This window comes from Anastrepha obliqua, chromosome 3, assembly GCF_027943255.1.
Source record: "Anastrepha obliqua isolate idAnaObli1 chromosome 3, idAnaObli1_1.0, whole genome shotgun sequence".
Lineage (NCBI taxonomy): Eukaryota > Metazoa > Arthropoda > Insecta > Diptera > Tephritidae > Anastrepha > Anastrepha obliqua.
The window spans coordinates 76,660,480-76,686,650 of record NC_072894.1 but is presented as its reverse complement, the minus strand read 5'-3'; the positions used below and the strand labels follow the sequence as shown (position 1 = coordinate 76,686,650).

The 26,171-nt window shown below is 35.6% G+C and overlaps 3 protein-coding genes across 5 annotated transcripts in view; 2 read left to right on the top strand and 1 right to left on the bottom strand.

Annotated features, from left to right (window-relative positions):
* Nucleotides 1-26,171, bottom strand: part of LOC129240310 (cilia- and flagella-associated protein 298) — a 99,941-nt gene that overhangs the window by 16,343 nt on the left and 57,427 nt on the right. The gene's annotated exons all lie outside the window — the stretch shown is intronic.
* On the top strand, nt 569-9,495 carry LOC129240308 (uncharacterized). Of its 2 annotated transcripts, none has more exons than XM_054876027.1 (2): nt 569-2,634; nt 9,409-9,495. In XM_054876027.1, exon 1 carries the CDS (start codon nt 1,275-1,277, stop codon nt 2,622-2,624), a length of 1,350 nt encoding a protein of 449 aa, XP_054732002.1. In that variant the 5' UTR covers nt 569-1,274; the 3' UTR covers nt 2,625-2,634; nt 9,409-9,495. The 2 variants fall into 2 exon arrangements, with proteins under 2 accessions (XP_054732002.1, XP_054732001.1); XM_054876026.1 differs by lacking the exon at nt 9,409-9,495 and adding an exon at nt 2,763-2,852.
* LOC129240309 (protein tipE) lies at nt 10,755-19,288 on the top strand. Of its 2 annotated transcripts, none has more exons than XM_054876029.1 (5): nt 10,755-10,977; nt 11,056-11,251; nt 11,760-11,933; nt 12,022-12,258; nt 14,798-19,288. In XM_054876029.1, exons 1-5 carry the CDS (start codon nt 10,755-10,757, stop codon nt 14,841-14,843), a joined length of 876 nt encoding a protein of 291 aa, XP_054732004.1. In that variant the 3' UTR covers nt 14,844-19,288. The 2 variants fall into 2 exon arrangements, with proteins under 2 accessions (XP_054732004.1, XP_054732003.1); XM_054876028.1 differs by having other exon boundaries at nt 13,109-19,288.

Sequence of the window (26,171 nt, the reverse complement as noted above, 5' to 3'; positions counted from 1 at the left end):
TGTTTGTGTGCATGTGTGTGGCATACGAGCTACCATACATGCTCCAAAATCTCAGTGTTACGACGGTTGTGTTAATTTTGAATAGAGATAGGCACACTACTTTGATTGCCAGTTGGACGGACCTTTTGCAATACACACAACATACTCATATTGCCCGTGGTCGGAACGGTGCAAAGAAAGAAACTGAGCAAGAAAATCCGGAAAGATTTTAGAAAAAGGAAAAGACTTTTGTATTGATAAAATAAGCTACATTTTTCATTAACGCATAAAACTTGCAATACAAATTGTTTTGTATGCTAAATCGATAAAAGGAAAATTATGTGGCGAGCTATGAAAAGTGCAAGTAGTAAAGAATTGGAGTAACGTGGCAGCAGGATTTACTTCGGTGCAGCTGTACCCATGGATGAAACAACCAGATTTGGTGGCTTAGTCAGATATACGGTGGCTGTTAACGCTCAGCGGTTGGCTGGTATTGAATTGTGAGGAGCCTTTTTGTGCATGTTTGTGTGTATCTGGATGCGGGCGACTCACTATGGCGCAGTATTAGCAAACCTTCAGCGATATTTCAATAATATGTATGCCTGCAGGTAGAGTAAATTTTAGCTGAATAAAATTTCTGTAGTGCTCAATTAAAATTGGATGATGACAGTTAATGTGAAGTAAAATTACCGCAGTACGAAAGTTAATCGTCGTCGCCTGCACTGTCCAACTGCCAGAACTAGGAAAAATCAATATTGGAACATTTCTCGTGACCATCAAAAATTTACTATGAATTTAAGCGAAGTGAAATTGTGCGCAATGCAGTGAAGAGAATATCAAAATAAAAACACTTATATAATTCGTTCTAAAAAAGCGAAAACCGAAACAAGAAAAAAGTATAGGAATGATAGAGTATAGAGACTCTGTCAGAATTTTGTATCCAATAGCTATGCGCGTTTGTTATGTGTGTTTGTGTGCGCTTAGCCTTAACATCCATATGCTCCAATCAATACAGTTGCTCGAAGGCGTTAAAAACTAAAACACATTGCAGCTGGCATTGTGCTGTGTTAATACATGAACACTCTCGCATACATGCAGCAATTTTCTACAGCTACAGCTACGCGGTTACCGTTTGCGTTAAGTAAATGAAATATTAGCTGGCAAAAACTGCGCTGAATAAACAGAGCGCAAAAATTAACAAGAGACTACAACAATTCGTACCCCCATACATACACACACCTGTCTACTTCTAATTCAACTGCCAAGCGTACACTGCGCGCCGCCTCCACAATACAATGGGCAAGAAAAAGGTACCGAGCGAGGACCTAATTGTCCCCCCACAGGATCAGCGCATTTGTGGCACTATTTGCGTGTGTCAAATGACGCTAGTGCTCAGTTCGGTGGCGCTAGTCTATCTAACTGTCGCCATTTACATGCCGTCGACGCGCGCCTTCAAGAGCGGCATCGATCCAACGCCCGTCATGTGCACCACCACACGTGCCGTTAACAAGGACAACTGCGAGTGGGGCTCGTGTGGCGAATGGTGTCTGAGTAAGACTTCTGGCGCCTGCATACAAATCTACGTAAATCTACGTACCAATGGCACCAATCTCACCTTCCAGAATTGCACGAATTCGGCGAATAAAACGTGCTATGGCATCGATCAGGACCGCGCGGATAAGGCGCGTTGCATTAATGATGAGTGTAAAAATTTGACTGGCACATTCAATTGCACTGAAGGTCAATGTTTGAATATAACCGATGCTTTTGAGTGTGTTTTCAAAAATAGTGATTCGCCGGTTAAGTGTTCGGGTAGACGGGGGAAAATCAATTGTATGGACATAAACGGTTTGTTTTCGTGCAATCGTGGCACTTGTCGCAAAATTCGTACCCCCTACAATTGCGATCGACGTTGTGTTGACATACCAACACGCAATAAGAATGTAGTAGTGCTAAGTGGTGACAAAGTGTATTTGTCGCAATGTCAGAACGCTATCAATACAGAGACAAAAGAAGAGGTGTGGAACGAGTCGGCCGACAATGTAGTGATGGCCTCGTGTTACTTCATCAAAAATACCTCGGATCGTGTGGAGGCATTGGATTGCATCAATGGTTCCACACTCGAACACAATATGCTCACCGATCTTACCAATTTCACCTATCTAAGTCATTTGCACATATCGGTTTCGGTGCCAACACCAGAGATTGCACCACCTGATTTCGATCTAACTATTTCGAACGAGTCGAAACTAATGATAAATCTTGAGGGTTGTGTAAATACGCTGATGGATGAGTGCAAGGAGTTCTTGAAGGATTTCGGTCGTGATGGTAGCGATCATAATGCACGCGCGCGCTTCCCTTGCTTCTACTCGCCCTTGAAAAAGGAAATTGTTGTTGCGCGCTTCGATTTGGAAGTCACCTATCGGCAATTTGTTGTTGCTTCGGTAGTGCCATCAGTGTTGTTCGTGGTGTCCTGTTTGGTGTTGCTACTCTGTCAGAAGACCGTTTATGTGGGCGACGATGCAAAAATGCGTTTCAAAGGTTGTGTGGATACTGATACGATACTGGCGAAAAATAATATAGGCTCCCAAAATAATTTAGGCGATACTGGTGGAGGGGGAGGCGACGATGTAATGGCGCTATGAGATCCGTCACGTAAGAATGCAAACTAGTTTTTAATTAATTAATACTCTTATGGCAAAAAGCAGAAGTCATCAATTATAAGCTTATCTTGTTTTGTCAGCTTATTTATGTAAATTGTAATACCTATTCTACACTTTCAGCATACTTTCAGCTGCATCAACGCGGATTGAAGCCTGAAAGCTCAAATATTTACCCACCTTTTTGAACATTTGTGCTGTTATTATTGTCCGTAAACGTCGTTTATGCTGTAGGTTTCAGAGCATATTGTGAATAACTACATTTGAGTAACCGTAGAAGCGGTACCTATTGTACATATCTAAGTACGGAGAAAGTTTAGAGTTTTCACCAAATAATGAGCCAAACCTAATCTTGAATTTTAGTAAATACGACGCTTTCAATATGTGTATGTTTTTCATTATATTGTACTTTGTTAGGAAGCTTAGAGCTTTCGCCAAGTAATACTTGTATTTTAGTAAGCGAACGCTTTCAATTTATATTCGTTAGTTCTTTAAGAAAGTTTAGAGCTCTCGTTTAGTATAAGTTCAAATGGGATATTTTAGTGTAGAACTAGCACACATCAGTGTAGGTGCAGTAGATATGTATATATATAACTGAATATATGTTTTCAATCTATACTGTAAGCTTTGTAAGAAAGTTGAGAGCTTTCACCTAGTAAAGAGTTAATTACATTATTTAGTCTTTTAGTAAATACTACGTTTTAACTTTCCATATATTCGTAAACCTGGTTACAAAACTTAGCGCATTCATCAAATAAATATTATTAGATTTATATAAAAGCTTTAAGTATTCACCCAGTAGAAATATCTCATTAGTTGCTTACATACATATGAAGGTTGGTTTATTCGCTTTGTATTATAGCTTTGGCCAAGTACAGATCAAGATTTTTTGAAATACCCTGTTTTTATTAGGTTTGACTGGACGCATAGAGAAAAAATTATGAGCCATACGAGTGTGTCAATTAAGTTCCTGGAATCAAAGATGTAATAAGTGAGTCAAAGCTGACGTTAGCGAAGTATAAGTAATTTGTAAAACCTAAAAAGAAAGACGTTTTGTCAGCAGGTTTGAGCAAAGACAAAATAATCAAAAATATTGCTCGAATTAATCGCAAAAGTTCGATAACTGTCGTTAGAAAATTTTCGAGTAAAGAGAGTCTAGCATTGTCTTTCTTGTTCTTCTCTATAGAAGTTTCATTATTTTTCATTCACTTTCATTGACTGAGAGCAAAGTAGCTGTACCACGATGCGGACCATCTTGTCATTCTCTCCATCGTGAGTGGCACCCACAAATGCAAAGTTGTTTATTTTTGTCACTTCTCGCGTTTTTTCCGATAGCATGGGAATGAAAAATGAAATGTGCAAAAAAAATGGGTATCTGTAGTAAGAAAACCGCAGTCATTTGGGACTTAAAGCAACAAGAAAAAAACACTTTTGCAAATCCCATACAACTCGCAGGTGTTCTAATACATATTTCAGTTATTTTCTAGAATTAAATTACGTTCATAACGTAAATACTTCATGCCAGTTATGTTTACAAATACTTTACTAATTTCATGCGCTTTGTAGAAAAGAGGAAAAAGTTAGGGTTTTTTTAGAATTCTCCGAAATAAGGCTCATCCGGGTCATAGCGACATTGCAGGAAACTGCAAGGCGGATGAGCTGGCTAGACAGAAAACCTTGGAGATAGTTACCACGCGAATGGAGAGGATAGACATCCCGCTGCATACCTGCGGTTTGCTCCTGGAGAAGTGGGCTTCGCGTCAACTCAGCGAACGCTGGCAAGCACACAAACTTGTAAGGTCACGAGTGGATCGGAGGTGCTCGAGGGATATCCTGAGGTTAACAAAATCTCAGCTTTTAAATTTCGTGGGTGCCCTTACAGGAAATTGACCGCGAGGTATACATACATGCTGAGAGACCCGGTATTAGTTCGAGTCCTTTTTGCGTGAGTTGTATGCAGGATAAGGTGGAATCATCTCAGCCCTTTCTCTTCAACTGCCATGCTTCCGCAAGGCTAAGATTTAAGTATCTTGGCTCTCATCCTTTTGCTACGCCTGCTGGTATAGGAATCAATGATATTAAAAACCTGATGAATTTTATCAGTAGCACGAAACGGTTAACACCACCGTAAATCAGTCATCGTTCGGGTGTTTTCTCCAAATACACATAATTTTTTAATATTATTATTTTCTATTTTCATAAAATCCATAAAAGTTGTTATTTATAAACTTTCAAAATATTGTATTTGATAAATATATATACGAGTACAAATCTAGTTATTTATTGTACTTAAAGTTCTTAAAACAAGTAGTTTCTTTTGATAGAACCTGTAGTTTTATAGAGGCGTTCATGACTTAAATAACGGTTTTGAGCATTCAGCTATCCAAATTATAGATATATCTAATATATGTAGGTGTATTAAAAGAGTTATACATATGGTACAATTTCCACTGTAGCACAATGTTTTAAATCTCCTTCATTTTTTTTTAAATTATAATTTCCTATTTGTAAAAGCCAGTTTTGTCAGTTCTTGACATCCAGATTTCTTTTACAAATTTTTAACTGCAATGAAGAGTTCGTAAAGATAATATTTGCTGGTAGGTATTTTTCAGTGGAATATAATTCTCGCCACATTCGATAGAAAAAATTGCCAAAATATGCACCCAATTTCTGCGATTCGATGACATGACTAACTACTTACTCCTTCTTCTTCTATAAAAAACCAGAAATGCTATTGTATTATAACGACGAAGCAATAAAAAAATTATGGTGTATATAGATGGTGCTTATTGTGGCGCAACAGATATAGTAACAGTTCTCTGGCGTATTTTTAAATCAAAAAAAGACTAGTTGACCAATGCTGAACTGCATTGAATAGCATCTACAAATACGATACGGCCCTTTGACGACCTCACGCGAGAGTTGGATCACAACTCACTGTACAACATTGAACGTTTTATTGCTTCCTGATGATGATTTTCATCACTGAAGCTATAAATGGTGTATAACGTCAGGCTGCAGAATAGCCAAATTCACACAACTCAAATTCACAAAAAACAAATTTATGATTGTAAAAGTTATCGCTGGAGCCCGTTTCTCCAGAAGTCCCTTGCGGTGTTCATCACAAGTCCTTGGAGATTCATTTAAAATCAATCGGACAGAAGAAATTAGTTTTATTAGTAGCTAATCTTGTGCCTGATCGAAGCTTTTTCTCCAAAATTAACAGTAACCATATACCTCAGGAAATATTTTTCAGATTTTCAAGAAAAAAAACCTACAATTAATTGTTAAAAAAAAAATTGAAATTAAAAAAAAAAGAAAAATCCTTCCATCAGACACTAGGTTTTTTTGTTTTTCAAAAGCAGTATACATTTTATTGAAATTTTCCAAGCGGTTTCAAGTTACAGTCATCACCAGTTCAAAAAACTTAGTTTTGAGAAAAGCGCTATCGATTACCGGAGCGCCGGAGCCCCGAGCGAATAACTCGAAAAGTATTTGTCGGATTCACTTCAAATTTTCACACAATATTTTTAAGAAAATGTAAAAAATAAATGTTTTTCGAAAATTCCGACTACCTTTAACCGCTTCAGTGAGTAAATAAAGGACCACTATGGGAGCATTTAAAGAGTCTAGTGCTCTTTTTGTAGTCCGACTGTCAATAAACACAAATAAATCTCCCTTTTAAAAATCAGTCCCCATAAGAGCTGATTTACATAGCTGGTAAATAGTCCCAATGGTTACAAGAGGATTGCTGATTCCGATTTAGCATAAAAATACTACACCAAGTAAGACATACTATATGATGCTTATTGTGCTGTTAGAACATTTTTTTCTGGCATAGTTAAATTTTTGAATTATTTATCTGAATTTTTGGAAAAAGTGGAAAAATGGTTAAAATGTGTATTTGAAGAAATATAATACATATAGTAAACATTCCATGTATGGGGTGATTTTTAAGAGCCTTAGAACTGAAAATAATAACACGAAACAGAAATATTGTTGAAATTATTTTTGTTTATTATAACCTGGTGGATAATTACATGGCATTTATTTTATTGAACATGATATCCGGTATATGTCCACCTCGGCTACGGTTACATGACTCATTCTATCGGTCCGATTTTCGACTATTTTTCCAATAAACCTGACTGTATGACGTCAATGGTGGCTTGAATATAGTTAAGCGCAAGTTGCGTTGTTTTCTTGGAACCAATCGTCGATATTTAGCTGATTAACTTTTGTGAGCAAAAGTTCACCGTATCGGCAGTCCCTTCCTCATTTTGAAAGATGAGCCGCCAGTGCTCTATGAACTTCGCGAACTTAATTTGTTTCAAAGTGAATTTTCACAATTCGGAAGCGTTGTTTTAGCTTCACAGCTGTCAAACCATAGTTTTCGATATCGATAGATCTGATGCAGCTAAAAAAAGACCGGAATCTTAAATACGAGTGTTTGCTTTTATATTTTGTGCCAATGAAAGCAAATAATAGTAATGAAAATGGCTTTATTGTTTTTCAAAATACTCTACTTGGAAGATAATACATTTCCATATTCGGTTGAATAAATTCTCAAAGCACTTTTGCCACTCATATGTGGATACTTTCAAAACGAGCTGTTCAGGAGTTGAAAAACGTTGACCTCGCATTGTATTTTTGATGTTTGGGAACACAAATAAATCATTGGGTGCCAAATCAGGTCTCTCTCTCTCTCTCATTAATTAAATAATTCGATTTTTTCAAAAACTCCCTTGTGTGAGCCAATAAGTGAGAGTTCGCATTGCGTTGATGAATCGTCTTCGGAGGTTGGTTTTCCCTAATTCTTCGACAATTTATGGCAAACAAATGGTTGTGTAGCACTCAGTTTTAAGTTTCTCTAGTGGCGGCCGCCGTAGCCGAATGGGTTGGTGCGTGACTACCATTCGGAATTCACAGAGAGAATGTAGGTTCGAATCTCGGTGAAACACCAAAATGAAGAAAAAGTTTTTTCTAATAGCGGTTGCCACTCGGCAGGCAATGGCGAACCTCCGAGTGTATTTCTGCCATGAAAAAGCTTCTCATAAAAAAAATATCTGCCGTTCGGACTCGGCTTGAAACTGTAGGTCCCTCCATTTGTGGAACATCATCAAGACGCACACCACAAATTGAAGGAAGAGCTCGGCCAAACATCTAAAAAGGGTGTACGCGCTAAGTATATATATATATACATATAGTGGTACACTGGCGGTATGACCAGTATTACTGCCTTGTTCCTCGCTCATATGTATAACTCGAAAATTGTTCACCTATTACGATGCCATAGACGTTCCTTGAACCACCGCGGTTGAATTTCTTCAACATTTCTTTACACAAATCGGCACGAGACCATTTTTGGGAAATTACCAAACTATGGGGTATCCAACGAGAACGAATTTTCTTGACAACCAAATGTTCATGGAATATTGAATGCTGATCCCACTAATGACCAAGAATACCCTTACTTCGCGATATGAGTTTGCGTTATCAATTGACGCACAGTATAGATTGCTTTTCGCACAGCAACCGTTTTTGGAAGGCCTTCCCGAAATTCATCTTGCAAAGGTCGACGGCCACGTTGGAGCTCGTTGTACACAGTAATTAAGTGTGGTGTTTCAACGCCAAAAGTCGAAGTATGTTGATCAATGCACTTCTGTCTCGATAATCCACGTCGAAAATTGTAATAAATCATCGCACGAAAATTTTCACGAGTTAATTCCATCTTTTGGGCTAAATGAATTTTTCAGCTCACTGAAAAATGAAGAAATAAGCTCGTAAAATTTAAACACACCTTCGTATATACATATAGTACTTTTTAGAATATTTTTGATGCTATTGTTTGAGCTTTTTTTTTTTTTTTTTTTTTTTTTTTTTTTTTGGAGAAGTCTAATTGAATTTGAGAAAGTTAAAAATACGGAAAAATGCAAAAAGTTATATTTTGTATGACATCTCGGCATATAGTATTCAGTTAAAATAACACAAAAGGAGACTAGGAGTTTTGCTCAACTCTCCTATGTATTAGAAAAGAAATATACCTTAATGTTTGCATTAACGATATCTTTTTTCTGACATCTGACCGCTATTCATTAGCCTGTTCAGGATATTGAAATTTTGGTTCAAAAGATTTATGAAGATATGGCTTTTTATTGCTATAGATATTATCAACTGCGTTTTTTTAGGGCCATTAAAAAACAATACTGGTAATGTGCCATGAATATCACGGTTACAGTTGAAAATACAAAACCCGTAATTGCAGAACTAGACTTTCAAGTTAATCGACTATGTTGAAAGAGTGCCGCTTTGAACCTAAGAAAAGGAAAACTGCTCTTACTTGCAGATGTGCTAGCCCCAAAGTAAAATATTTTTTCCCTTACTTGTAATATTGTAGAATTTTTTACATTTATCATCGTAGCGAAGTTCCAATTTTTGTTTGTTTTGATCTTAATGGAATTTGTCTCAGTTTACTATCAGCATTGGTTACCTATCTTCTTTAGGGTAGAATTTTAAATTTCTACCTTTGAAACGCTAATAAAATTGATTAATGTTCGTTATTCGTATGATAAAAAGCTCTCTTACCGAATCCCTTAGGTTATCAATAAATTTAGAGAAAAATGTTCCCCTCCCAAAAATACTTATTACCATACTTATAACCTTACTTATTAAAAATGTATACTCATTTTCTTTTAACTTTTTCTATGTAGCTGCTATAAATATTTAACTCTTTTACCTGAAAAAAACTTTAACCCTTTCAATTTTCTAGGCATTCCTCTGCTTCAAGAAGACAGTCCCATACATCAAGCTGGAGTGTTTGCTATGCAATAAAGCAACAAGCAAACTAACAGTAACAACAACAACAGCAACAACAACAATAGTTGTACGACACTCACTTCACCTACTCAACTCAAAAAGAAACCAAGAAAAAACATTCAAAATATATTTAACTCAGCCCAATAAAAAAACTTGTAATAATTAAATTTCACCACTCGCGAAATGCGCTTGCTGACATAAAATCATGCATTGCTAAAATATAGAAAAAGATAAAAATTCAATAAACAGCTACCATTTTATGCAAATTACAATCAACAGGCACATAGGTAAAATTATAGCAAACACATTTTCAGTACATTCTCGAAAGCAAGTACCCTGTATTTTAAATTAATATTTATTAGCGGGAAAAAAACTGCAAAAAAACAAAAATACAAAAACACAAAGAGCGAGTAAGGAAGTTATTTATTCAGACAATATTAGATTTGCAAGAACATGCAAGTAATTCAAACGATTTTTATTAAATAAAATTCAATGTTGTAAACTAACTGGAAAAACCTTGTATCAAACTCACTACAACAACACCGCAAAGCAAAGAATTCTATGTTATTAGCTTTAAATTTAAATCTATATTGATGAAAAATCTCTATTTAAGCGTTATTGCACTAATTTCGTACAAACGGGCACTTAAACACACAACTACTTTAATAGCAACTCACCAATACTCACACACAAAAACACTTACAAACTCACATCTTTATGAATGTCAAACGGTTTGGAGGGATGCGTGATCAAGAAAATATTCAAGAAAATTTTGGTACAAAAAATAATTAAATAAAATTCACAGAGGGCAAACTAAAAAACGTGTAAACGAACCCTAAGTGTAGCGAAACAAGATATCACAACAAACAGACTTGGACAACAAATAAAAAAATAGCTGACTTACAATTCAACTCAAGAGAAATTTAGATAAAAAAGCATTCAAATGAAAATGGAAAAGTATTTAGTGAAAATCATAAGAAAAATATTGAATAAATTTATTAAATAAATAATCAAAACCAAAATTAGAAAAGAAAAAAAAATATCATAGAATTATAAAATCACCGAGGTAACACAAAACCCAAGTTAAAGAGGTAAGAACAAAAAACACTCTTATAATAAAAACAAAAATCCACACAAACAATTAAAAATACAAAGCTTTAACGCTCGAACAATCGAACATACACATACAAACACAATAGAATAATAATAGCAGTGGAAGACCAAGCTGCGTAGCACACAAAATATATGTGCGACCGACACCTCCGAGCAGTTTAATCTCACCAAAGTAACAGAATCAACATGAAGAAAAGCTCCACTGCTACGACAACAATGTCACTACCAACCAGTCCGACCATTTCGGCGCACACCATTACCGGCAGTAAGATAAGTTTAAGTAGCACGAAAACGGCAACTTCGGGTCGTTCCAGTCGCACAGGCCTGCAATCCCCACAAAAGAAGAAGAGCGATCTTGAGTTGGAGTCTATACTAGAGAAGGCTAAATTTTATACATCGTTGTGCCTTGGTGCGTATAATGACTGAAATGTAGATACTTCATAGACAGCTGACTAATGAATGTCATTATTATTTCCTTTTTTTTCAGGAACCACTGCTATTTTATCAGTTTTTGCCTTCCTCTTCTTAATACCCTTCGTTGTAGATCCGGCAATTTCGACAATAATCGCTGATTATGATCCTGTGCCAGTCACGTGTATTGTCATTGATCATGTCTATGCGGAAGGCATAAAAAATTGTTCGTGGAGTTCATGCCGTGAGGGCTGCACATCATCACTCACCAAGTAAGTTTCAGAAATGACTCAGAATAGAGACGCAAATGACAAATTTTAAAATAAAAATAGCATATTACCATATTTCCACCGACCCTTAATTGCAGTTTAGGGTTATTTACAACTAGATGTCTAATTTAAATGCTCAAATACTCACGGATTTATGTTTGTATCAAAGTTAGTAAACTCTCTTTCAGAATGAAACTCATCTATGCTACTAAACTTTGCTGCTAACAGAAAATGTTATGTTAGTAGTGATATCCATATTACTTTACTGAATCTTTAGAATCTTAAGTTTAGTTATACTAACTGAGGCAAGCACTTCCTCCCTCTTTAAACTGGAGCTCGAAATAGAGCTGATTAAGTTGATATTTTACGTGTTACTTAGCAAAACTATCTTCTTTTAAAATTTTTAATTTCTCACAGTTTGCCGACTTGCTGTGGTAAAATTTAACCATACCAAGCGTTCTGCTATCTGACATCATTTTCAATTAGGCCCAACATTTCCCTGCTTTTCCAGGTGCCATCAGTTGTATGTTAACTACACACGTATCCCCTTCAATGAATGGGAGAAGAATCCGCGCGAACTGGATAAGGTGCAGTGGGATATCAGCTATACGAAATTTCTCATCAACTCCGAAGGTTGCGGTTATCCACCCACAACGAATTGCAGTGTCTTTGCGCGCCAATATGGGTAGGAGACCAAAATATTATGCACATTAAAACTAAATTTACACTTCTCTCTGTTTCTCAACATATCTCTTTGCTTTCTTTCCTTATAGCTACTCGCACATTGGAGAACCATTTCCCTGTTACTATAGTCGTGCCTACCCAGAAGTGGTGATCGGTCGCTACTCGTGGGAGAACAATTTATATCATCTTGTTTTGTCGCTCATCATACCAAATGTGCTATTCGCGATTTCGATAGGTGTGCTAAGCTATTGGTATTGCCCCTGTTGCGACAAGGCATGTAATAAATCTTCACGGGTCTATGCGGAGAAATTTCCCTCGAAGGAAGAGTGAGTTTAAAAACACTTGATAAACAGTTTCTAATCAACTACTACTACTACTACTACTATTACTACTAGTAGTATTCCATCCTACACATACTTTGCTAGTTTTACATGTTAACTAACAACATAATCGTGTGATCGTATGCATAACTATTACTCGTATTTATGTTAAGATTTATATAGAAAAAACGAATCATACTCGTATATCCAATTGTACCTGCATAACGAACCTGCATAATTTGGAATGTTTTTCAAAATTTGTTATTGCATCCGTAAATGTATACTTAGATAGTATTCATACATACATATGTATTTATTTTTATATATTTTCATGTGTAGTAACAGATGCATATTGATAAATATTTTCATATGTAAACTTGTATTTGTAGAATATGCGGTTGTACTGTTAAATATCAATTTTTTTAATTTAATTTAGTCACAAATGTCAAATTATGTTATTATTGGATATCTTACATTTGTGAACAAAACAAAGCATGTATGAAATATTATACATAAATATTTAGTTATAGACATCGTAAATTACAGATCAAAATTAGTTTCGTAAATACGCCATTATATTTGTTTAGCATGTTACCTCTTTTCCTATTCTATACAATTTTATTGGCATGCTAATTAGTATTCTTGTTGTTGTGTGTTCTCAAAATTAACATCGAAAATTTAAATTTTTCTCTTTCATTTCTTCTATTTTTCAAAATCCGCTACCTCTACACTATTTTCGCACTCATAGTATACTTATTATTGTCATGGACTTTCGTGAATTCATTTAAAATCGCCTATTAAATAACAAAAACAAAACAAAAAATTCATATTTACAATTACTAACAAATTTTTACAGGATTGTTAACTGCATGAATTGCAAACCGGAGAAAACGTTATCCCTCAGTAATTTTTAAGAGAACATAATGCAAGTGCCTGTTAAAACCGTTTGAAATAAATTTAACAAAATTATTAAACACGAAATACTAAAAAACGTAACGAAAAGGTTATATACTGTTTACAAGTGAGATTAAATCTGAATAGAATACCTACAATTAATCATAAAATATTTTTCGCGCACCCCTTTTTATCCTATGGTAGTTAGTCATTGTCTTATATGAATGAGAAAACATTAGTTTAGAATATAGTGATGTTTTTTGCACTTAAAGTCAAGCACACAGTTTCATAGATATTTGAAAAGAAAATAAATCACATTAATCACAGTTCAAATAAAAAGTTAAAAATGGTTGTTACATAGCCGCCATCGAAACTACCTTGGTCAACTGTGCCTTTAGTCAGCTCACTAAACGCTGGCCGAATAACAGGAAATGTGGATTGCTTAGGTTAAGCAAGCAAGCCGTAGCTCTCAAAAGTGATGATGGACTGAACCAACTAAATATAAATTCGTGCGCTTAATGCACGCTATAAATGTTCACACCTGTCGCAACAACAAGCAGAAAAATTGAAACATTTCAATTTTCTTCATACATGCATGCAGACCACAATACGACGGTATGCCACTCTTGGCATGTATGGATGTGTATACTCTGCTTATTCCCCTTAGCGCCTTTTTCTTCTTATCTTTCGAGTCTTATATTTAAATAACTTGGCTCCTCCTGTATCAACACTCCTGAAGAACTTTCTCAAAGATATCACTCGGCTACTACTGGATTGACGTTCCCAGAAAGATTTTCTCCAAAAAATAATGGACAGATGAAGAGAATTTCGGAGCCTTCTACTTGCTCGTATTAAACACAAGTTCTGTATTGTCTGGACTTACAGTCCATCCTCTACCAATGACCTAATTGTATAGATAGGCCTATCTCAAATTATGGAGAGTACCTCCACATATGAATTCCTCTGAGAAGACGTATTACACCATACTTGCTTGACTCTCTCTCAAGTTTTTTAAGTATATCGTTGAAATTAACGGTCCGTGTGTTCGTGAGAGCACTATTCTTTATCTAGTGCCACTCATTTTTTTGGGCAGGTATCTTACCCCTTTTTGCTACATTAGTTCCTCTGCATAGATGCTATAGACGGTTTCAACTCTTGCCTAAGGATTTAATGATATCCATGTGATCGATCTAGTTGAAAGCTCCCTCGATAGCAATATATACATATGTACATATGTATATAATTTATTTCAAATTTTCTTAAAATGTATTTACTTTTTCACATGCAATTATATACAAATAAAAGCTACTTTGAAAACATCCCTTGCATCTTTAGCTTAGTATTTTTCTTAAATTTGTAGCTAGTGAAATGTTCTTTATTTTAGCACATTTATAAGTTACTTAAATGAATGCATTAAGTAGTTGAACTTTTTCTTTTAAACTGATTTCAATAAATAGCCATAATGATATTTAATAATGGCATGCAATTCTGTAGTCTTGTACGATTTGTTCGCCAGTTTGCTTTGCACGTGCAACACTTTTGTAATTGAAATTCACGACATTCGAAAATGTCAACATTCACACACACCACTAAAAAACAGCTATAAAAACTAAAAACACATGCTATTTCAATTATTAAATTTCTGTTGTAGAAAACTTCTGTGTCAAAGTGACGATGAAGATGACATGGAATACTAGTGAACTAGAGACTAGTGAACAGCTAGACCTACTCGTAGCATTACAAAAGCTGCTTTCACAACAATACAATGAATACACTTTAGGAAATCGATAGCCACATTTTGTATTCGTATTCGTATATTAATAGTTTAATACTACAAATTTACGCTCAGATATTTAGTGCATACTTAGGTGTACATGCATATGTGAGAATATGTATGTATATACGTAGTATCATATAGCTATTCATATTCATAAATGTATGTACCATAAGCAATGTATGTACGTTTGTAATCGAACACATGTTCGTTTTCGCATTCGTATTCATATTCGTATTTGTATAAGTACTCAACTCAGAATTCGCCATTCGAACTGTTTTCTAACATAACGCTAAACACATAAGCAATAGTACATATACATATATACTACTAAACCAATAGTATAGCAGCTAGCAGGTTATTACAGACTCCAATGCAGTATTTGCCATTTATTTATTAAAGCTTTTAGTAATATTTTAATTGGAATTGCACTTGAAGTAAAACTTTACATGCAATGCTACAGCACCACATAAAAATTAATAAAAATAGTGTAAGCGTTTTTGAATTTATATTACAATAATGAAATTCTTCTAAATATGTACTATATGTATAACGGTTAAGTATGTACATAGAGTAGCAAAGTATACGTCGACAGCTTTATTTTGAAAATTAGCAAATGAAAATATGTTCGTACATTTTTCAGCAGTAAACAAAATTCCTTTTCAATGTCAAACTAAATTAAGTATAAAGTTTATCTAGGAACTTTACTGAACAAGCGAATACCAGTAAAAGTGCATGCAAAAGTGAAAGCTGCAAATACATACAAAGATTTTTTTTAAGATTTTGCTCTGCATGTGAATTCAGGTAAAAGCTCTCATAAAAATGAAAGCTGAAAATGCAAAACTCTTCAAAAAGCTTTTGCAATCAGCAAAAGTGTAAATTCCGTTAAATATGAAAATTGCTCTACTATATGCTTTTTCTCAACAAGCGAAATGCAAGTGAGTTGAAGAGAAAAGTACAGTAACAGCAAAAGCTGCTGATTCAAAACTCTTTAAAAATGTTTACTCTGCAATCAAATGCTAGTCAAAGCTCTGCTAAAAACGGAAGCTAAAAATGAAAAAGTATTTAGAAGAAAATGCTGTTGCAAGCTTTCATGAAAGTGGCAGCTACTAACGTAAAGTAAAGGCTTTACTCAGATATCGGAAGCAAATGGAATTTCTGGCTTCAATTAAATCTGCATTTGCAAAGCTACACAATTCGCTACAATCACTTTTGACTAAAAAATTTTGCTTAAGCTGGTTATTAAGCTTATAAGTAAGTAAATATTTTGTTGTAGACAAGTTTTTTTAAGAAATCAACTTTTCTTTGCTGTACAAAACTTTAAATTATATGCTGAAGTTTAATGAAAAGTAGAAAATGGTTTGTAAACATACATACATATATTGAAAAAAAAAAATTGTGATAATAGTCATAACTATTAGATTTTATGTTCGCGGCAAAAAAAAAATATTGTTTTAAAAGTTAATGTTGAAAATTTTGTAATGTGAGGAAATGCCACACTCAATTGTATGGAATGTAAGATGAATTGTAAAAGTAAAGCATATTCAAATGTAAATCAAGTACTTAAGTTAGTCTAGTCAAATGCCATTACATGTTAAGGTGAAATGAAAATAAAACTACGTACAAACTGTGTTAAAAAATAATGTTGAAATACTTATCTTAAATACAAAGAAGATTCAGTAAAATTGGGAAAAAAAATTCAGCAAATGTAAATGCATAGACTCAACAATTATTTTAATTTAATTCTCGATTCAAATCTCATAAATTTACTTTTAAAATATCTTTCGAAAATTCAAAGAGATACATAAAGTTTTACCTAAATGTTATTTTTAATTTATTTACCTTTAAAGCTGCATCAGCTTGTTGCAAATAGTTAAGATGGCTTAAAGCTTAAAGAATTACATATAATATTAATGATTCGCTCGCTAAACATACAGCTGATTGAGAAAGGAATAAGTAGATACTTCAAATTATAATAAATGTAACACTTAAAAGCAAAAGTTCAAACATTCACAAATTTTATGTTCAACGATTTAGGTTTCCTCTTTCTTTATTTGATCAAAAAAATATTGGATGTGTATTAGGCCAGGTCGATTTGTGGGGAGGCAAAAAAATCGCAGATTGCTCTGTGAAAATCATATTTTAGGGATCAAAATAAGAAACTTTGCCGAAGGAACCATACCTCTAAAACGAATTCTGATGTCCCCCAATTTGGGTCGAACTTTTTAGTTTCTTTTCTCATGTAAAGGCCAAAAATAGTGATATTTTGAAATGATTATATGGGGAACCCCCCAGGGGAGTTCCAGGGGGTGTGCCACTAGCATGGGTGGATCGGTCGTCCAAAGTTAGTGGGGGTCGGTCAAACATTTGAACTCGATTGGAGCACTCTAAATGGGTCAAAGTGGGATTTTTCGTTCGACCCAAATTGGGGGACATCAGAATTCGTTTTAGAGGTATGGTTCCTTCGGCAAAGTTTCTTATTTCTATCCCTAGAATACGATTTTCATAGAGCAATGAGCGATTTTTAAATCAACCCGCCCTAATGAGTATGACGAAATACTTAGGGAATATACATAACTCGTAAAGCTAAATGCTAAATGCTTGCAATCTCCTCTGACTCCCTATGGTGTTTTATGTCATTATTCCGTACCTGATACCTATAGCACTTCAGCTGACACAAGCGGCAATATGCTTGGGAGTATAGCGAAAAATACTGCATAGGGGAGAGCGATCCCCTTTGGATGTGGGTGGCGGGAAAGCAATGCTGGCGAAAAAGAAACAATTTTCATTTAAACTAAAGGTTTTAGATAGATTATGGTTTTAGTCGCTGAATATTCCGAATACTGTAGTGGCGCACTTTCAACATGGCTGCGAAATTACGAAGCGGCAATGTTAGGTGTACAGCAAAATGCTAAAATTATTATGATCTGTACAAGCTAAGCCATAAAAATTGTTCTTGTAGAAAACCTAGGCTCATCTCACTGAAATACTCTCCGAAAAGTTATTAAGTAATAAAGAAAAGGGGGGGATGTAAATGAGCTCGAGGCAGCTACTCCACACCGACGAATATAGAGTCAAATTCATTAGCGGTTGGAGATTAAAGAAAACAGCAAAATGTTTCTCTTCTTATCTTTGAATTACTCTTATTCACATACACATGTATGCAAATGATCACGAAGTACTGGTCGATGGAAAACTAAGCAGTTGGGTTATGTTAGGCAGGTTGCTCTAAAAAATAATTCACTTCGGAGCCACAGTACCGAATTCAGTCCAGGTCCTCAAGGAAGAGATTATACACATGTATTTCCAAGAAGTGGTGTATGATCTTAACCTTTCCCAGTTCTACAGATACACGTATAGAGTTTTCAGATGAATTCTCATCCCCATCACATCAGACCTTCAAACCAAGTTGATGGAATGAATCTCTAACCTCTAGAATGTTTTCATATTAAACTTAAAGTTCTTTGAGATTATGAGCTTTGATTTTACCGTATCAAACGATGTGAGATTTGAAATTTCCTCACGATTCATATATCTCTTTTTTAAGTCGCCACCCACGAAACCAAGGAGATAAAATGAAATATATTTTTTATCCCAATATCACATCGACAATTCACGACCGTCTTCATAATGAAGGCTAAGAAATGTTTCTAATAGTCGGGTTGAGCCTATCGGATTACGTCTTCTCTATTAAAGGAGGAGCCAAAAAGTTTTTCTTGCCTAAGTCCCGCTATGGGCGTACTCACTCGTTTAATAGAACAGCTGATGAAGCAAAAAAATTACAGACTAGCAGATATGAAAATCTTCGCATTTAGAACTGTTATGAATAGAAACTTCGGGGTTAGAATGTAATAGAAAATGGTGCTTTTTCCAGCAACTTCTTGCTAATAAGAGGCATGGCAATTAAAAATAATTAATTTTATTTATAATTTTGAAAAAAAATCCTTAAGAATTTCGTAGGACACGGTTAGAACATGAAAACTAAATATGTAAAACTGTAAATAACGTTCAACATTTCTGTTCCAAAAAAAGAATTGTTTAAGCATTTGCTGAATTCAAACTCTCAAACTCTTTAAGATTAACCGTAATTTTTTGTATTTTTAATAAGCACTAATTCTGCAGGCTTAAAAATATGTCGGCGTTACAAAATTCTTGGCTACCAAAGCCGAAAGAAATATATTTTTATCCAAAAGTTTGTGCAAAATCTACCTGCATACCAACACAAATACAAATTGTAACAAATCAATACAGGATTCTATTTACAAAACCAAAATATTTTTCTTCAGCGCAAAATTGTAAATCTTCGAATAAAAATAAAAATAGTGACAATTGCTAAATAAAATTCAAATAAAAATCCAAAACTACTAAGCTTTTGTAATTCAGCCACATGGTGATGTATAACTTTTGCTAGTTGGAACTACGGGCGTAAGTATTTAAAGAATCTTCGGACTGTTTCAACACCACTGCAACACTGTTGCTATGGTTGATAAGGCATTAGATTTCCAAACCGGAACGGCGTATCCGGAACGACGCGGATTTATATCCGGCCAAGGACTGTCACTTTAGTACCATTCTCCGTATATGCACTGATATATGTATGGGGAATGTGTATGCTACAACAACGACAACAAGCAAACACAAACAATTATATACAAAAAATTAAATTAAATTATACACAGAAAAACTGCATTTGGAGGTATTTTTATAATTCGTGCTTTCACAGTTTAACACGTGGCCATTCGTTTTCATTAGTTTTTTAATACAAATATTTCAAAGCCATTTACTAAATTTTTACAAACATGTAATGTCTCATCCTTTTGTTTGTTTTGTATTCTTAAGGTCTCTGGCGTCATACTTGACAAAATTGCGAAAAATACAGTAACGGAAGACTCTACCTTCTGTATTCAATTCGCCTTGACCATCGCCAATCATAGCCAACCTGAACCACGACTAACTGAAAGAGCGTAGAGCAGTGGTCGCCAACCTTTTCAATGTGTTGAGCTACTTTCAAGATTTTGAAATAAATAGCGAGCTACTTGCACAAGCCAACATAAATTAAATAATACACAGTTATATTCGACATACAATACATGTATTTATTTTACTAATATACGTTCTATATATAATAAACTTATGACTTATAGTGCTTATACTTATGCATAACTACATCCATGTTCACACCTAACAATCGTAACAAAATTTTTTGCAGTCATAATGGCAAATCACAAGCGACTTAAAAAAACAACAAAACAGTAATAGTACATTATTATATAAATAAAATATGGGCAGATAAAAAGAGCATATTTAATGAGAAGGTTGACATTCTGACTCATCGATATTTTTTTTAATATTTGCAGTATAATTTGATACAGTCATTCGAATACAGTTATCCAAATGTATATCTGTAAGCTGATTGCGGTATTTATTTTTAATAAATTTCATATTGGAAAAAGAAGATTCACACAAATAAGTTGAACTGAATAACGCTTTCACTTTCAACGTAACACGACATAAAACTAAATACTTATCTTTACTTACTAAAGTCCATATACATTTTGTATTTGAACCTAAAAATTTTAAAGTCAAGTCACTTTGAAAAGCAATCAGTTCCATTTCTGTCACAGCAATGTCTTCGCCAAAGTTGTTCATAACACAAATTGCAAAGGGTGAAACAACAAATTGCGTCACTAAAGCAATTTTGCTGAAATCCTTGAAACGATTTTTGAAGTTTTCCTTCAAGTTAGAAACTATTTCCATATGATATTTACTGTCATAGGGCTCTAATAGATTTTTGGATATCTTTTCGGAAAGAATAGGAAAATGCTTAGTATCGCGGTTTTTTAGGTTTTGTTCCCAAAATTCAAGTTTTGTAATAAATGCATTTATATCAGAAATCATTTCCGCTAATTCTTTATCCCTGCCTTGAAGCTGCAAGTTCAGCTCATTTAATTTCTCTTCTCTGTAAAGTCCACAAGAAAACCAAAATCTCTGAGCCAACAGTGGTAACTAAGAAATTGTGGAAAACTTTCATCCTTAACATAGCGCCACGAGCCCCTTATCACAACCCACCATAGCTGGAGCACCGTCAGTTGTCAGGCCTACCATTTTTGATATTGGAATTTTCTCAGAAGAGATGAGATTTTTTAAATGAGAAAACAGCTCTAGCCCAGTAGTATGCCCTTTGAATGGAATAAACTTCAAAAGATCTTCTTTAATTGTAAAATCACTAAAAGCCATCCTGACAAATATGGCCATCTGTGAGGTGTCAACTACATCTGTTGATTCATTCAGTTGCAGTGAAAAATAAATACAGTTATCTAAGCCACTTCTTAACTGTAAAAAAATATCATTGCTCATTACTTCTACTCGCCTCATCACTGTATTAGCAGAAAGTTGCATAGATTTTATAGCAGACACTATTTCGTCTTTATTTGTAAAGTTGGCGAATAAAGAATCTGCAGCTTCCAAAAATGCTTGTTTTATGATTTCCCGTCTTCATAAGGTTTTTGCTTTTGTGCAATTATCTGGGAAACACGATAAGATGCTTCAGTTGCAGCCTTATTTTTGTCGATTGTTTTCAAAAATATTGACTGTTGTCCAATTAACTGGATTTTTAAATGTTTCAGTTTTTCTTTTCTGGTGGCAGAATTTAACGGGAATGCCTTCTCAAAATTAGAATGTACAGTTTTATGATGGCTCTCAATATTTCCTTTTTTAGGAACTGACACAGATGTATAATATTACATAACAAACAAACACTTTTGCCTTTAACTTCTGTGAAGAACTATTGTTCTTCCCATTCCGAATGGAAATGGTATGTGTTCGCCTTCTTACTACTGCTTGCCATAATGTTTCGAACTCTAACCCAACCGCTGCACGCAGAACGTTGATAATGCCGTTCAGTATTAAACTGAGCGCAATGTCGACGTGCATTGCGTATATATAAAGCCAAAAAATTCTCGAGCACGCTAATTGGTTCCAGCCGATCCTAGAACGGAGCCGCGACTTCACGTCGTGTTTGTCGGCGCGAAATCGCTTACCGCAGTGTTGCCGCTGTTTATCTATTTATTATGAGATTTTCTGAAATTTGCTAATACTGGTATGATTTTCAGACTTTTGGATTTTTTGCAACGTGAGCAGCGCGAGCTACCAGAATTGCCTTTGCGAGCTACCGGTAGCTCGCGATCGACGGGTTGGCGACCACTGGCGTAGAGATACGTGTGAAATGCGCGGGCACAATTTTACTTTTTACACCTAGGGAGCATAGGTTTAGCAGCCAAAGTTACTTTAATAATTTTGTTCCGGATGGCCAAATCTTGTAATTTATCATTTTTGAGTAGGATTGCTTGATAAATAATTCATTACTTGGATGTGTAAAATACGACACTTATTTGGCTGAAAGATCTATTGAAAATATAACAACATACAATTATTGTCAATAGAATGGGTAAGCTGCCTTTATCTATCGAAATTAAAAGCTGCTATAAAAATTTCGCTTTTTTACAAATGACATCATTGCTTTATGGTATTAAAAGACCCGCTGTATTAAGTTCCGTTATTGGCTGCACAGATTCGGTTATTATCGTAAAGTGTAATTTTGTGTGGCGACTAAAATAGGTACTTTGCGGATATTGCGGAAAAAATATTGAATACAACGTAAGAAGTGAATTAGATATTTTACTTAATAACTAATAATTAATATACATTTCTTTCAAAGATGGGTCGTGTGCAACATTGCAGAGTTGAGGAGTGGAGGTTTGTTGTCACTCATCGACAAAAAAATCGTATAAATTTATTGCTGAGTCATTTGAACGGCCCAAACGTTTTGTTGTAAATTCCCTCAAGCCCAAAAAATCCACAGAACGACGTGGTGGCAAAAATAAAACTACTTGCACCATTGATCATTTAATTGTCACTCTTGCCAAGAGGGACCCTTTTAAGTATATATGTAGTATCAGCGAGAACTGTACGGCGTCGATTGAGCAGCATAAACCTACCAGACAAAATAGTTTGTAAAGTTTCTCTGTTGAAACAAGCAAATTTAAGGAAGAGGAAACGTTTTACCCACTAGCACAAGTCATGGTGTAGACCAGAAAAAACGGTATAAAAACTTTGGAGTGATGAAACAAAAATTAAATTATATGCAAATAATGGTGGACGAATTGTCAGACGCCCTATAAGACAAGAGTTCTCACCGCGGCTCACAAAAAACAAAACCAATCAAGCACGGTATCGGCAACATAATGAATTGACGGTGCCTCTCTTGGTAAGAAGTAGAACCTAATATATTAACCTCATAATCAATAAATTTGACAAATTTATTCACAAGGACAAACTTAAAAAGTGATGCTGTGGAAAATCTGCCACTTCGGTGACTTTTTACGCAAGATAATGACCGAAAACACTACTAATGTTATAACATGAATGGTTTTTACAAAATAATCTTAAAGTTATGTATTAGCTAATCCAGAGATTTAAAAAACTGAATCGGGAAGGAAACACCCAAAAATAGGTGGGAGTTGTGGTATAACATCAAAGAACTGTGGTATTCCATTCCTACAGAAACCGGCCGCAGGATTATCTATTTTATGCCAAACCACTTAGTTATTTTTTTATCGTATCTGTAATATTTATATTTCGTACCTATTTTAATGACCACATGAATATTTCCGTTTTGTTCTTATTGTCACCAAAGTATCGTAGGTCACACGAGGCAGTTCAAACTCCTCGCCTGCACTGGGTGGTAGATGGACTCTGATGACGGAATTCAGGGAATCGGGAGCTTAGGAAGACGGTAAGAGACAGTCGATGAATATTGTTCAATATCTGTCTGTAAACTGTCCTGCTCAATAGATGTGTTATGTAGTCCGGATCTCATAAAAAATCGGAAGAAGACAACCTCTCCAATCATCTCCAGTTTCCGCCAATGTAATCTCTGAGGTATGGCGTTACTAAGCCTTTGGTAGGACTTGGTTTTGGCACTCCCTAACAGATAGGCTATCAATTCTGCCGTGGCAGCAGTGACCTACATAAACATCGACTGACGATTGCATTCTCCATAGATTTGCGACTGTGGACAAAGATTTTTTACTAGAGAAGGATAAGACCTTGTTAATGTGGGCTAAGTCCATGAATTTCAATGGACTCTGTACCTCTTGTGCATCCCAGGAGGCCGGTCTTTAAACGGCAGAAGTTCTTCGAGGAACTCGAAGGCACAAAATATGTTCCAGGGATATCTTATACCTATGTGGTTAATGGTGGCGGCAAGATGCTCGTAGTCGTGGATAAGGCGACGGAGGACTGTGGTGTTTCTAGAGATTAGTGGAGGTGGATTGAGGTTGCTTTGACCAACGTTCCCTGTCAGCGTTCAGGAGGAGCATCGTGGTGCTCCTCCGTCCTATCGTAGAGTGGGCTGACTGGGATCAAGGCTGGATCGAATTAGTCGTCTATGACGATGAAAGATGCACCAAATTATAAAAGGTGGCTGCAGAGAAAGATTTATCTTGGCACAAATCTTGAGGCTGTAGAGTTTTAAAATCTCAGCCAAAAGCTCGTGCCTGGGCTCCAAGCAGGCCGGCCGAAGAAGCATCCAGCTTGGGCCTTGTATAGAACTATCTTTACAATAGATACAAACAGCTTCAATTAAGTATTAGAAAAGATAATCGGTTGCGACAACAAAGCACTTAGTGCTGCCTGCCCCTCAAGAACAGAGGGAAGCAAAAACCAGCTTGGTGGCCACAAGAATTAAATATACTTGGGGAAGTCTGAAACAGATTGTTAAATCGATATAAAACCATCTGGTAGATGATTGGAAACGCATTAAAACAGCCTCAGAATCTTTAAAAGTGCTCTTAAAAGAGCAAAATGTAGTTCATGGCGAGCTTTTTGTAGCTTTGTAGTTGATGGGTGTACGAAACTTCTAGACTTAGGAAAGTATCGACCTCGGCACTTATGTTTCCAGGTTTTGTAAAAAGGATAGACGGTTCGTGGGTCATGTCTAGTAGTGAATTTCTGGACCTTCTATTAGATACTCATTTTCCTAGCAGTTCAGGCAACCTACCGGATTTGCCACCCCAGCGATACATCATATCTTATCGCTCCAGTAGAACTTCAACGATTGCTTGATCTGGCGATACCATGGCTCTTAGTGGTTTTTAAAACTTGCCTCAGGCTGTCACATATCCCTGATAAGAGAGGAGAAAACAAAGTAGTTTTTATTCCCAAAGCAGAGGAGATTTCGCATTTCTTTCCGAGAGACTTTAGACCAATCAGCTTGACATCGTTCCTTTTAAATACTCTGGAGCGTTTTATCAGACTTCATATAAAATGTTGCTTGAACAGTGGGAACTTCCCGACAGTTCAAAATGTTAACACCAGCGGTAGGTCAAACTATAATGTCCTGCACAGGTACTACTGAGAAATTGGTCAGCAGGGGATTCCAGGCGCTCAAAGGCGCTACTTAATCATTCAAAGAAAAACGTCTCTACGTGGTTGCTTTGATCATGTAGGTTAACATGTTCAAAGATTGGATGCACTCCGATTCGACTATTACAGCAGTTACAAAAATGAGGAGGTAAAAGGGTCTGCCAGATATTTTCTTGATCACTATTCTGTGTGGGGATGGTGCAAGGTTTAGATACTTTAGCTCATGGCTCTCGAACGATACTGATGGCTTTAGAGATATAAGTGTCAACCAGATCAATGGGTTTGCACTTAAAACAAAATTATTTAGCGAGGAGTAGCAGGCAAACTGCTACTGTGATATCCCAATGGATCGACTACGGTCTAATGAAGTTGGCTTAAAGACCGACTTCCACTTACCTACCTACCTCGCACCTTTTAATATCTGCAAAGAATTTATTTTTCAGCGTTCGTCATAATTTGGCTTACATTTGTTATTGGCATAATTGGTGGTAGTTGGAGCTTGAAGAAACTTCAAAATTATAAAAGCAAGAACAAGCACGTGTAAGCAAAGCTCCTTGCAACAAATATTACATTACACAGAAGGTAGGTAGGTAGGTGAGATGGTCACTGGTACACAGTAGCACTTACGCACCGTTTTGATACCATAATGCGGACCACTACCTGCGAAAAATTTAGGGAAGAGAAAACCATCTACAGCCATCCGTGATGTTGGTGTAGTGGATTAGAGAAAAGGGATCTAGGCTGGAGAATTTCCTCTAGCCATCCCCAAATGGCACGCTAAGGAATCTCAAGCGCCTAGTTTCAGAGAAAGTGCTCTCACAGGGCC

Bases quoted from the DNA above. Each gene is read 5' to 3' on its own strand.
- LOC129240308 (XM_054876027.1), top strand. From the start codon at position 1,275: ATGGGCAAGAAAAAGGTACCGAGCGAGGACCTAATTGTCCCCCCACAG.
- LOC129240309 (XM_054876028.1), top strand. From the start codon at position 10,755: ATGAAGAAAAGCTCCACTGCTACGACAACAATGTCACTACCAACCAGT. The intron at 11,934-12,021 runs GTAGGAGACCAA...CTTTCCTTATAG, and splicing joins GTCTTTGCGCGCCAATATGG to CTACTCGCACATTGGAGAAC. The intron at 12,259-13,108 runs GTGAGTTTAAAA...AAATTTTTACAG, and splicing joins AAATTTCCCTCGAAGGAAGA to GATTGTTAACTGCATGAATT.